General features: G+C 36.2%; 1 protein-coding gene and 1 pseudogene across 1 annotated transcript; one reads left to right on the top strand and one right to left on the bottom strand.

Moving 5' to 3' along the window:
- Positions 1 to 3975: 3975 nt before the first annotated feature.
- LOC130469880 (beta-fructofuranosidase, insoluble isoenzyme CWINV6-like) lies at positions 3976 to 5095 on the top strand (annotated as a pseudogene).
- Positions 5096 to 5482: 387 nt separating this feature from the next.
- Positions 5483 to 9039, bottom strand: LOC130469879 (uncharacterized). Its single transcript, XM_056839397.1, has 4 exons — positions 6650 to 9039; positions 6244 to 6543; positions 6056 to 6167; positions 5483 to 5968 (listed from the first exon to the last, which is right to left on the bottom strand). Exons 1-4 carry the CDS (start codon positions 9037 to 9039, stop codon positions 5483 to 5485), a joined length of 3288 nt encoding a protein of 1095 aa, XP_056695375.1.
- Positions 9040 to 12269: the final 3230 nt, after the last annotated feature.

Below are 12269 nucleotides of genomic sequence, written 5' to 3'. Positions count from 1 at the left end.
GTATTTACTTGGCAGCAGTTCGTGTAAATGTTGTCCGTGCGACTATTCTATTGAGTTGTATTTCTCGTTTACTAGCCTATCTATCACAAGCATGTGAGTCTGTGAGCTGTGATTTATGAAGTATTATGGTTCCATGCTATCTAATACAGAGTATTCTATCACAGATCAGACGATATATATTTTCTCTGACAACGTATTGCCAAATGCCAATCTATGGGAGGCCAAGGAAGCCATGCACTAAAATGTTTTACTCTTCTTTTTGTTCCTGAGAGGATTATACCAGTATTTATCTTTTCATTGCCTATACTTAAACAAGAGCAATTTGCGAGAAATAAATTATACCAGAAAACTTTTGTATCTACATTGGATGTATCATGTATGTAGGTCATTTCTTTTTTTTGGGATTCTCTCCTTAAGAGTCAAAACAGTCTAGTTCAAATCCAATACTTTCAGTTCAATTTAATATTATAAATAGGTTTAACTTAGGTTCAATAAATTCAATTTCTCTAAAAAAAAAAGATTCGATAAATTCAAGAAGTCTAGTTCAGTTCGAAGACTTAATCAGAGTCTCTTCTAAGTTCATATTCGAAAAAAACAAAAATCTAAGAGAACAGAAATCGACATAGTAAGGTACTGTAAGGTCTGTAACCAGTAATGCTATGAAGTTCATATGCTGTCACAAAACACATAAACTAAACCCAAAAGACAATTCGAACTGAAAGGCAATAACCCAAAAGATTCTGTTGACAAGGATACTTAACCTAACATAAAGCCACAATATTGAAGCAGAGCAAAGTCGCACCAGGACCTTTTTCCTCACAGGTGTTACATATACTTGACCAAGGGAACAAATAATATCAATTCATATCTTTATTTTTGGGTCGATTAGACAAATACAGTATCCCTAGAATTTTCGTCTTTGAAGGTTTGTTGTTTCATGATTTTAAATCTCTGTTTTGCGGGAATTCTCACTGGTTGGTGGTGCTACCTTGATCCTAAAGGACGTGCTATAGGTTTCCAACTGTTTTTTAATCATGTTTCATCTTTTCTCTTAAAACGAGATTTCTGTGAGATTGTAGTTTCAGGTCATATTTTTCATTCCAACTCAGAGTACTCCGGTCTGACAAGTTATTCAGAAACAGACTTTCCAGGACCAGCTTGTTCGAACCTTAGACTCCCCAAGTCCCTGCCAGTGGGCCTTATATTTGTGCTTGAAACCCCATAATACTAAACACCATGATGCGAGGGCACTAAGTGATGTAATGGAAGTAGTAAACAATACGTAGAAGTGTAGAACAGTATATTAAAAACTTACTTTCCCTTTGGATGAATCCCAATAGTTGACCAAGTTCACCCAGTCTTGCTTGGAAACTCCAGGTGGCACTTCCTTTTTAATGGCTTCTATTGTTTTCTCATTCGGTTTGAAGTACTTTTTCTTAATTTCATATTTATATTGCCTCCACACTCTATCAACACGTTGGAGAGCTAGGTCCTCATACTTTGTATCATCAGGAATCACAAAGTTGTCCTTAAAAAAATACGAAGCCATGAATGACTATATGAGTTAACACAAATTCAATCTTAAAAAATCAGCAAAATCGAGAGAAGAAACATACTCTAATCAATTTGATGATTTCAACTTTATAATAGTTGTCCAGTTGACCCCAAGTCTTTTCTGAAACTGGGCAGTATTGTTCTTGCTTTGCTATGCTTCCAAGGAATCTGACTAAAATATGCCTACCTTTCCTAATCGGTTGGTATAGTTCATTGAAGTGCACAACATATTTGATGCTTCCATTGGTGTTCCAGACGTCCATTGGTTGAATAGACCCGCTAACTAGTTGCTGATTACCCTTAGCATCTAGAAAAGGCAACATCAAAGAGTAAAATCATTCGAATTAGAAAAGAGAAGGAGGTGCATCACTGCTAATTTAGCATTCATGTTGACAGCTCTTATTTTAGTAGATAATCGTGTCTGTATTTTTAGAGAGCCTGTTATATTTCTATATTTTCGCAAGAAATAGGTTTTCTACAGAAAAGTTGTTGATTGCCTAATGATTCATAACTCACAGCTCTGTAGGAGTGCATAAAGTTAATTACAGAATCTCTGCAATAAAAGACCTTAGTCAATGATTACATGTAGCTGAAAGGAGAGAAGTATCTAAGTCATTTACAAGAAGACAAGATCGATTTCGAAATTCACAGATTAGATTTACTCTTTGATTTACTACAAATTTAATTTACAGAAATTCACAGATTAGGTTTTTGATAAACTCTAGCACTAGGATAATTTTGTATGATCCTTCGACATGCTTGGTCCAACTGTCAAAATTCAGTTTTACTTGTCGGATGTATAAACGTGTTTGCAGTGAGGCTTATGAATCATCTGGTCATAGGCAAAACCTGATTTCAGTAAAGTTTAACCAGAATCTCGGTGATTTTAATTTCTGTCTAATTTCTGGCTGTGAAATTGAGATTTGACAGAGTATACAGCAATTTTAGGTTAGATATAAAGCAAGTTCAGGTCAAATATAAAGCAAGTTCAGGTCAGAGATATAGCATGTTTGGGTCAGATATACAACAAGTTCAGGTCAGATATACAACAAGTTCAGGTCAGATATACAGCAAGTTCAACTCAGTATGAACAAGTCAGATTTGACAGAGCATAGCAAGTTTAGGTCAGATATACAACAAGTTCAACTCAGTATGAACAACTCAATATGAAGGCTACATCAACAAGCAACTAATTCAACTAATCTGAAATTGCTCAAAACAAGTTCAGGTCAGATATACAGCAGCAAGCAACTAATTCAACTAATCTATACAATATGACAAAATCTGATTCATTAAAATAAGAGGAAGTGAATGTACCTATGGTCAAAACCTGCTCCTTGTTATCATACTCAACTGTACTTAGCCATTCAGGGAGCGACTCATGACATCGAGACCTAGATCCTTTAAAGATCTCTTTTTCTTTTCCATCACATGATTCTTTGGATTTTGCTGTTGCTTTTCCATCACTTATATGGTCTGCATATTCATCCTCGGGTGTTGTTGGTGAACTCCCAGTACGAGTATCAAGTGTTTCTTCTAATATACTAGCATCAAAAGCAACAGATTTTGACTATATGGACTGTTTAGCAAGTTCATATGGTAGCTGAGAAGTTAGAGAAACAGTGGAAGGGTGCTTGGGTGGTTCTGAAAGCCTAGACTGTGGGACTTTTGTGGGATTTTCAGTTGGGATATTAGGTGCCTTAAAAGTCTTGTCTAGAGTAGGGTTGTACCTTGATGGCCCTTTCGATGCAACCTTAGGTTCACTAGTTGTTGGTACAGTGAGTGGCTTTTTCCAAATAAGGTTGCTAGTGGTAGTGGAAGACGAAGGCCCACGTTGAGTGCTAGTGGTAATTTGAGGATTGAATGGCCCCCGTCGGTCGTTAGTTCCCCTTGTATTTTGGAGTGAGGGCGAGGGCACTGGAATTGTGGGGTGATTTTTTGGTGGATGGACTGACTGTGATGATACCGGCCTTATGTTTTGGAGTGAGGGCAAGGGAACTGGGATAGTGGGCTGACTTTTTGGTGGATGGACTGACTGTGATGATGCAGGCCTTGTGTTTTTGAGTGAGGGCGAGGGAACTGGGATAGTGGGCTGATTTTTGTGTGGATGTGCTGACTGTGATGCTAACTGTGATGTTGCTGCCCTTTGAGCCTTTTTTGGAGGAACTTCAGATGCATTACGAGACTCATTTAGAGCTGCAATCCTAGTTCGTTTGCTACGATAACTCATCTCGTCCCTGAAAGACATGAATCATAAAAGTTTATTGTTATATCAAAGGAAAGCCTTCACATTTAACAGAAAATAATTCAGACTACTCACAGTAAGAACATAACATATTTGGATAACATAAACAGTTCCAAATTAACGCATTCAAATTAAAGTATAAACAACGGAAAATCATGCAAAGAAAGAAAAAAGGGATGGTCAGGGCTTCAGGTATACTACTACTGGTTCTCGGTTTAACTCGACGTTTTCGCTTTGTATTCTTAATTTGTAGTCTTTACCTCGAGAAATATGGCTTAGTACTAGTGGGAACCAATTAATGCAGTGGCCTATCCAAGAGATTGAAAGTCTTTGCAAAGGTAAAGTAGCAATGCATGGATCATTTTTGAGGTTGGTGGCATCACAGCAGCTCAGGTTAGTCATATTGCAAATCACAATCTTTTTAGAAATCTTTCTAACAACTATGTAGTTTTACTTTTTCAGTGGAAGGCTGATGTGGAGGTGTCATTCGAAATGACAAACTTAGAAGATGCAGAGGAGATGTAACCTAGTTGGACTGATCCTCAGCTGATATGTACTCAGCATCAAAAGATTGCAGCATAATTGAAGGCCAAGTTATAGTTCAGTTTAATTTTTTACATACTGGGGCAGATGATCAAAATTTCCAGTCACAGAATCTAGCATTCCCCTAGGACTCCTCTGATCCTTACCTGAAATTGGTCCTGTAATTGCTGAATTCTTTAATCTTGATCCTAGCAACAAGTTTACAGTCACAGATGATCAAGTTTACAGTCACAGATGGTGATATTGATCCTAGCAACGTAAGAGATCCAACAACTGCTTGGCAAGCGCCTGATGGCACGTGGCAAGTTCTTATTGGTGGAAAGATAGATTGGCAGAGGAATGACGTTTCTGTACCACAGTAAAGATTTTGTTAAGTAGACTAGGAGTAAGAACACTCTTCACTCTTCAGCAAGAACTGGAATGTGGGAGTGTCCTGATTTCTATCCTGTGAGTATTGATAGTGAAGATGGAGTTGAGAACTATCTTAAGAGGGAAGATACTAAATTCGTTCTCAAGGCGAGCTTTCTTGATCATGATCACTATGTACTAGGCTTTTATAAGGCTGAAACGAATGAATTCGAAGTAGACATAACTGACTTTATGGAAGATAATACTGATTGGAGATATGATTATGGAAGTAAGTTTTATGCTTCAAAGACATTTTTTGATGGTGAGAAAAAAGGACGAATATTATGGGCGTGGGTATTGGAGGCTAATGGTAGAGCAAATGACAAGAAAAATGGTAGAGCATGAACATTAACTTCAGCAATTCATTTAAAATAAGCACACAACCAACAATTGCTGTAAGTCTTGGAGGGGGCTGTAAGCAACTATACAACATATCATCTACAGCTAATTCTTTGCACTCATTTGCAGCCTTTAACTACTTAGAACCAACAAACACAAAAAATCCACCCTTTAACTATTGAAAATAGAAACTACCAAAGTAATATCTAGAAAGAAAGAACTTACCAAAGAAAGACATACACTGAAGATATTTCTAGAAAGATATCGCTACCAGTGACATATATACAATAAAGATGTTTCTAGAAAGAAAGGAATTCTCAAAATAACATATAAAAAAAAGAAATCCATTCATTTGAAATCAATACATAATAATGTTGGATCAAGAGCATAATGTTAAGGCTCATCATCGCCTATATCAAAGAAGTCCCTAGGCTTAGTCTTAACAACATGCGACCATCCTTGTTGTATCTCATCCTCAATGTAAAAACATTGTTTTGCTTGAGATGAGAAAACAAATGGATCATCATGCAAATTTCGGCCAGTGTGCATCAACTTCGAGAAATTTACACGAACACTACCATTTGGGTTTGTTTTTAAACCCCTATGTATATCAACCCATTCACAACGGAACATTATAACCTTGAAAGAACCATAGTAATTTAATTCGAATATGTCTTGGAGTCTTCCATAATACTCTTGGCCATCTGCTTCCACAAAAACTCCAGAATTTTGTGTCTTGCGAAATCGCTCGCGTTCCACAGTATCAAATTTGTAGCCATTGACAATGACGCTTTTAAGTTTTTTACTGTAATTACTTAAACCACCGGCCAAGGCTTTTCTCAACTTTCCTTCTGTTGTACTAACATCTATGTTATAGGCCTAATTTTTTTTTTTTAAAAATGGTTAATTACAGATTAAAAAACATACAAAACAAAAAAGGTCAAAAGGTTACTGCATATATATAACCTGATTTCGCAACCACTCAGGGAACTCATTGATTATCCACCCATTTTCTACAATTTCGTTGGATTGACTTCCTCCACATTCATCCTCTTGCCGTTTTTGGCATATGAAAGCACTTTATACATTGAAAAAATTGTGTTACTGAAAAATTAATAGTTAGTAACTCTAAGTTAACTCATGACACTACTTACTCAATAATCGGTTTCATCTCATCTGAATGAAGCAAAACATAGCGATGGATTTGTCTTAAACTTTTGTCATCGAGACGAACGTTTTCTTGCTTTCCAACCACACGACAACCCGAATGATATAAATAGGTGTCATTGTCTAGAACACCATCTTCATTTCTTTTCGGTCGGGTGAATATGGTCTCGACACTTTCTAAATATCTAGAGCAGAATGTAATTGTCTCCCATAAGAGGTACCCTTCCACAATTGACCCTTCAGGTTGGGCTTTATTGCTTACATGAGATTTCAAAAATGCCAAGTACCTTTTATAGAATGAAGAAAGTGAATGTGAAAGAAAAAAATAAGAATAGTGAATATATTTTAATTGAAATGATAAAATAAAATAAGATAGAGGCTCGAGATATTGACCTTTCAATGGGATACATCCATCGGTATTGAACAGGTCCGCCAAGTTTGACCTCATCCACTAGATGGATTAGTAGATGAACCATGATTGTGAAGAATATTGGTAAAAAAGCTTTCTCCAACTTACAAAGAGTCAATACAAGCTTTGACTGAATGGTATCCAAGTCATCAGAATGAATAGTGGTCGAACAAATATTCTTGAAAAAGTCAGACAACTCCTCAAGCAAGTCAATAACTTTAGTGGCATTCGATGCTCTTAAAGCAATAGGAAGAATATCTTGCATGAGGACATGATTGTCATGGCTTTTCAAATTAATAAGTTTACGCTGCTTAATATTTACGCATCTTTGCAAATTAGACCCGTATCCATCGGGAACTTTAAGCTTTTCTATGACCCTTAAAAAACGTTCTTTCTCTTCTGTAGACATGGTGTATTCAGCGGGAGGCAAATGGTCATTAACACGATTTGGATCAGATTGAGGCCAAAGATGAGATTTTATATTTTTGTCTTTGAGAGCCTGTCTTGCTTGCTTATCATCTCTACTTTTGTCCATATCTAAAAGAGTTCCTATCACATTGTCACACACATTCTTTTCAATGTGCATAACATCTAAATTATGTCTTAGAGGATTATGTTTCCAATACTCCAACTCAAAGAGTAGACTTTTCTTTTTCCAAATAACATTGGCTTCCTCTTCACCACCATCATCATCATCCGGCTCATCATGAGAAGTTCCACCTTGAAGTCTCTTTCTTTTCTTAGATATTTTCTTTGGTTGTGCTTTCTTTGATTGTCCATAAACATACTTAACCTTTTCTAGTTCCTTCAAAATGTCTATCCCACTTGCAGGGACCGGAGCAACCCCGTATTCATTTTCCCCATCAAATAAATTACCTTGAGAACGATAAGGATGATCAATTGGCAACCATTTTCGATGCCCTGTGTAGCACATTCTGCCGCCAAACCAATATGAATTAGTATTATGGGCACATGTAGGGCAAGCTTTGTAACCTCTTGTACTCCAACCGGACAACATAGCATATGCCGGAAAGTCGTTTATAGTGGAATGTAAGGCTGCTCGCATCTTAAATTTATTTCCACTATGCGCATCAAAGGCTGGAACACCTTCCCACAATAACTTTAACTCGTGGATTAATGGTTGCAAATACACATCAATATCCATCCCAGGACTATGTTTTCCGGGAATAAGCAAGGACAAAATGAATGATGATGGCTTCATACAAAGCCACGGTGGCAAATTATAAGGAATCAAAATCACCGGCCATGTACTATAATTGGTATTCATTAGACGATATGGATTGAAACCATCACTCGCTAGACCTAATCTAACACTACGAGGATCTTCGGCGAATTCTACATATCTTTTATCAAAACTTTTCCAAGCCTCACAATCCGACGGGTGCCTTAAGATCTTATCATCTTTATGTTCAAAATGCCATCTCATATCCTTAGCTGTTTTAGATGACATATAGAGTCTCTTTAGCCTAGGTATAAGAGGAAAATATCGCATTACTTTAGCTGGCTCGCCCTTCTTACATATTTTCTTTCCTTTCTCACTTTTATTATCCTCCTTTTCTTTCACTGTTTTCCACCTTGATGTATGGCAAACATGACACTCATCTTTGTCTGCAAATACACCCCAATATAAAATGCAATTATTTGGACATGCATCGATTTTCTCATATCCTAACCCCAAATCGTTCACTATCTTCTTTCCTTCATAATAAGACGATGAAAACTCCTTAATTTGAGGAAATGCGTCTATTAGAAGTTCAAGCAATTTAGTAAATGACTCTGCGGACCAGTGGAACATACACTTAAGGTGAAACAAGTGTAAAATAAAGGATAACTTTGAGAAAGTAGTGCATCCCTCATATAAAACCTCATCAGCGGCTTCCATTAGTCGTTTACACTTAGCATCTTCTTCACCTGAGTTACTTGATGGAAATTCATTATCTACCTCACAATGAAAATCAAACTCCTCATGCATGTCATAAAAAACTTCATCTTCGGGCATGCCTTGCGATTCATTATGCGACTCTGAATTGTCAACACCAAAAGCTGCTCTTAGCAACTCTCCCATGTCATCTTGACCTACTGCATTTCCTAGACCACTAGGGGTTTCAAAGCTATTTCTCCCTTCATTGACTTTACGATGAAAAACCCAATTTCGATATTTTTTAAGAAAACCGTTAAGCAAAATATGTCCTCCAACTTCTTCTACGAAGTGCCATTTATTTAACTTGCACTTGTTACACGGACATCGTGTTTTTCCTTCAACAAGAGTCTCCTTCGCAAGTTCCATGAATTTCAAGCAACCACTATAATAAGCAGGATCCCCATTGCGTAAATCAATCCAACTAGTATCCATGTCTATAAAAAAAAAAAAAAACTTATTCCAAGGATTTTTTAGTAAGGAACACACAAGAACAAAAGAGCCTAGACAAGCCTTACACCACACACATCCACAAAGTAACCTTACCTTATCACACAAAATCCTAGAATCTAGAATTTGACAGCCAATAAACTAGAATTCCACTAAGGGTAGCAGCTTATTATTGAAAAACATACAACAATAGGAACATGCAACAATGATAGAAATGCATAACATATATTTAAACATGACACTTCACACAAATTCATGAGAAAAATAATAAGACCAGCTACTTTGTCACGCATTGTTAATAACATGATATCAATCTAAGATTATGTTAATCACCTGGTTCGTCTACAAGAGTGCAAATCAACTTAACCAAGCCTTTTGCTCCTCGCTAGAGTCTTCTCTTCGTTTGTTATCCCCTTCAATTTGTGCCAAATGGCGAAATTCAATTAGTAATTGACTGGAAAAATTCATATTTCAGATCAAAGGCTATATTAAGATTGCAAGATTGAATGCAAAAGATAAAGATACAACAAATACACCTTAAAAGCATTAGACTTTAGAGGAGATTCAACTCATTGGATAAGATTGGACATGTTAGAGAATCTTATGTCATTCAGATGAGGGAACACCGGAACAGGGCTCAAAATGAATGCTCTCTATCAAACCATCAAGCACAGTGAAGCCCAAAAACTCAAGAACTTAAAGTTTATTATATATATAAGGGAAGTTTCATTCAAGGGAAGTTTCAAAATAAATTATCCATTAAAAATACTAGTATAACAGAGACAATGAAAGAAAATCCAACAAAATATACTCTGTGTTAGGTAGAGAAATCAAGCAATGTAGACGGCTTAAGAGCCACCTGATTAATCATATCATGAGCCCTTTGGAAGAGCCAGAGTGTCGTCCCTAGGAAAATGAAATTTTTTATCACTCTAGATTAATGTAAATGTAATTAAACAGAATTTTGTCTCAACTAGCACATAGTTTCTTTTTAGAAGTAAATCAGAAAGTTTTTTGAGTAAATCATGCCAGAGAAAACTGAACTTCACATAACAGTTCTGATCTGCACATATCAGTTCTGATCTGCACAGATCAGAACTGTTCTGTGAAGTTCAGAACTGTTCTGTTCTGCCCAGATCAGAACTGTTCTGTCCTGCATAGATCAGAACTGTTCTGTTCTGCACAGATCAGAACTGTTCTGAAAGATCCCGCGTTGAAATACGACATCAAACACAAAACAAACAAACTTGACATACCGAATCAAGAAATTTAAAGCCAATAATAGTTCTGATCTGCACATATCAGTTCTGATCTGCACAGATCAGAACTGTTCTGTGAAGATCAGAACTGTTCTGTTTTGCATAGATCAGAACTGTTCTGCTCTGCATAGATCAGAACTGTTCTGTTCTGCACAGATCAGAACTGTTCTGAAAGATCCTGCGTTGAAATACGATATCAAACAAAAAACAAACAAACTTGACATACCGAATCAAGAACTGTTCTGTTATATGGTTTGTTCCTAAATTGACAATATACATTTTCGAGATAATAGAATTATTAAAATAACTAACCTATATCTACTGAATTCATTGAAAATTAAAACATTACAAGCAGAGACATACAGACAAGCACACATATAGACTAACCAACTTAAAGTTTCCAACTCAAATGCAAGCAGAAAAACATCAAAACAATACAGTAACCACTTAAACCCGATACAATATATTAACAAATTTACCCCAAAACTTTATGCAAAAAATCTCATATAACAAGAAATTAAACCCATAAGAATCTGAAAATAAGCAAGTCAGAATATCAACCGGTAACACTAATCTCTAATTCAGCCTCAAAATTGAGATTCAAACCGACATTAACCCAAGTTCTCACCAAATTGCAGAAATGAAAGGCGGAATGTTGACAATATTAAAGTTCTTATTATTAGAATTTAAGAAGACTCCAAAAGCTGGGGATTTATCTTGTCAAAATTTCCTTCAAATTTTATTTTACAGTAAAATAAAGTAAAAAGGATCACACAAGAAAAGAGCTAATATTAAACAAACCTATATTACCACATTGCCCCAAGTCACCAACATTCACCAGCATAGATCCATAGAAAATGGAAAGCCAACTAAAGATCAATTAAAAATAAAATACACACATGATTATTGCACAATCATTTAATTGCTTTCCAATCAACAAATCAACAACATCATTCTGCAAGATAAGCACAGTTTTGACTTCTGAGGTATCAAAACTTAAGAGTCATACTTACATGCTTTAATGTTACGCTAAACCAACAACTAAAAACTACGAAGCATCCATTTCCACTATGTTCAAATATCTGACTACGTGTCTTTGCTCAAACTGACTACTATAAATCTGCAAGCAATTCTCATTAGAAGGTAACTTCTTATTTCTAGTGAGCAACACGAGAATTTGACCAACACCTAGTAGACCAGCCAAGAGTAATACAAGTACTTCTAATTTCTAACTTAATACAAAGTATGACTTCGTTTTACCAATCAGATGGCCTCCCTAGTAAAATATCAAATGTTAAACAATGATTCCCATGACAATTGAGGGTGATTCACATGTATCATGTATGATAACCAAATCACTATGAACGCCAATACACATTATCCTGGAGGAAAACATACAGATGCATGCTGATATCTAATCATTTAAGAAGCACAGACCAGCTCAGGCAGCTCAACTACAAGAAAAGCAAAGGATAACACAAACGACTTTGAGGATGTAAACAAGGACGGAACCACATATGCTATTTCCTTATCTCTAAAAATCAAACATTTAAAAAATTCTGTTATACAACATTCATTATCGAGGAACAAAGTAGGTCGGTCAGTCCAGTGAAGTAACACACACCACCAACTAGAAATTGATCAGCCTGTCAATTCTAAGCATCTATAGCTGTTTGTGAGGCCTGTGACTAGTACAGAAACATGTACAATAGTTTTTTTTTTTACAATAATGCTTAGAGTACTTAAAGAAACATGTAAAGATTCTATATTCTATTGCAGCTCTTTCTCAAACATCAGTTTTGTCGAGCAGCTAACTCCTCTTTCGGAACTAATAGTCACATCGTCCCGATCCTCATAATTAACGATTTGCCATTATTTCACTAGAATACCCCCACCCCCACCCCCCTCAAATGCTGAACTTATTAACATATAAACAGGTACAAAGGGCACTCATGC

This window comes from Spinacia oleracea, chromosome 3 (assembly GCF_020520425.1).
Source record: "Spinacia oleracea cultivar Varoflay chromosome 3, BTI_SOV_V1, whole genome shotgun sequence".
Taxonomy (NCBI): Eukaryota; Viridiplantae; Streptophyta; class Magnoliopsida; order Caryophyllales; family Amaranthaceae; genus Spinacia; species Spinacia oleracea.
This window is presented reverse-complemented; position numbering and strand designations above follow the sequence as displayed.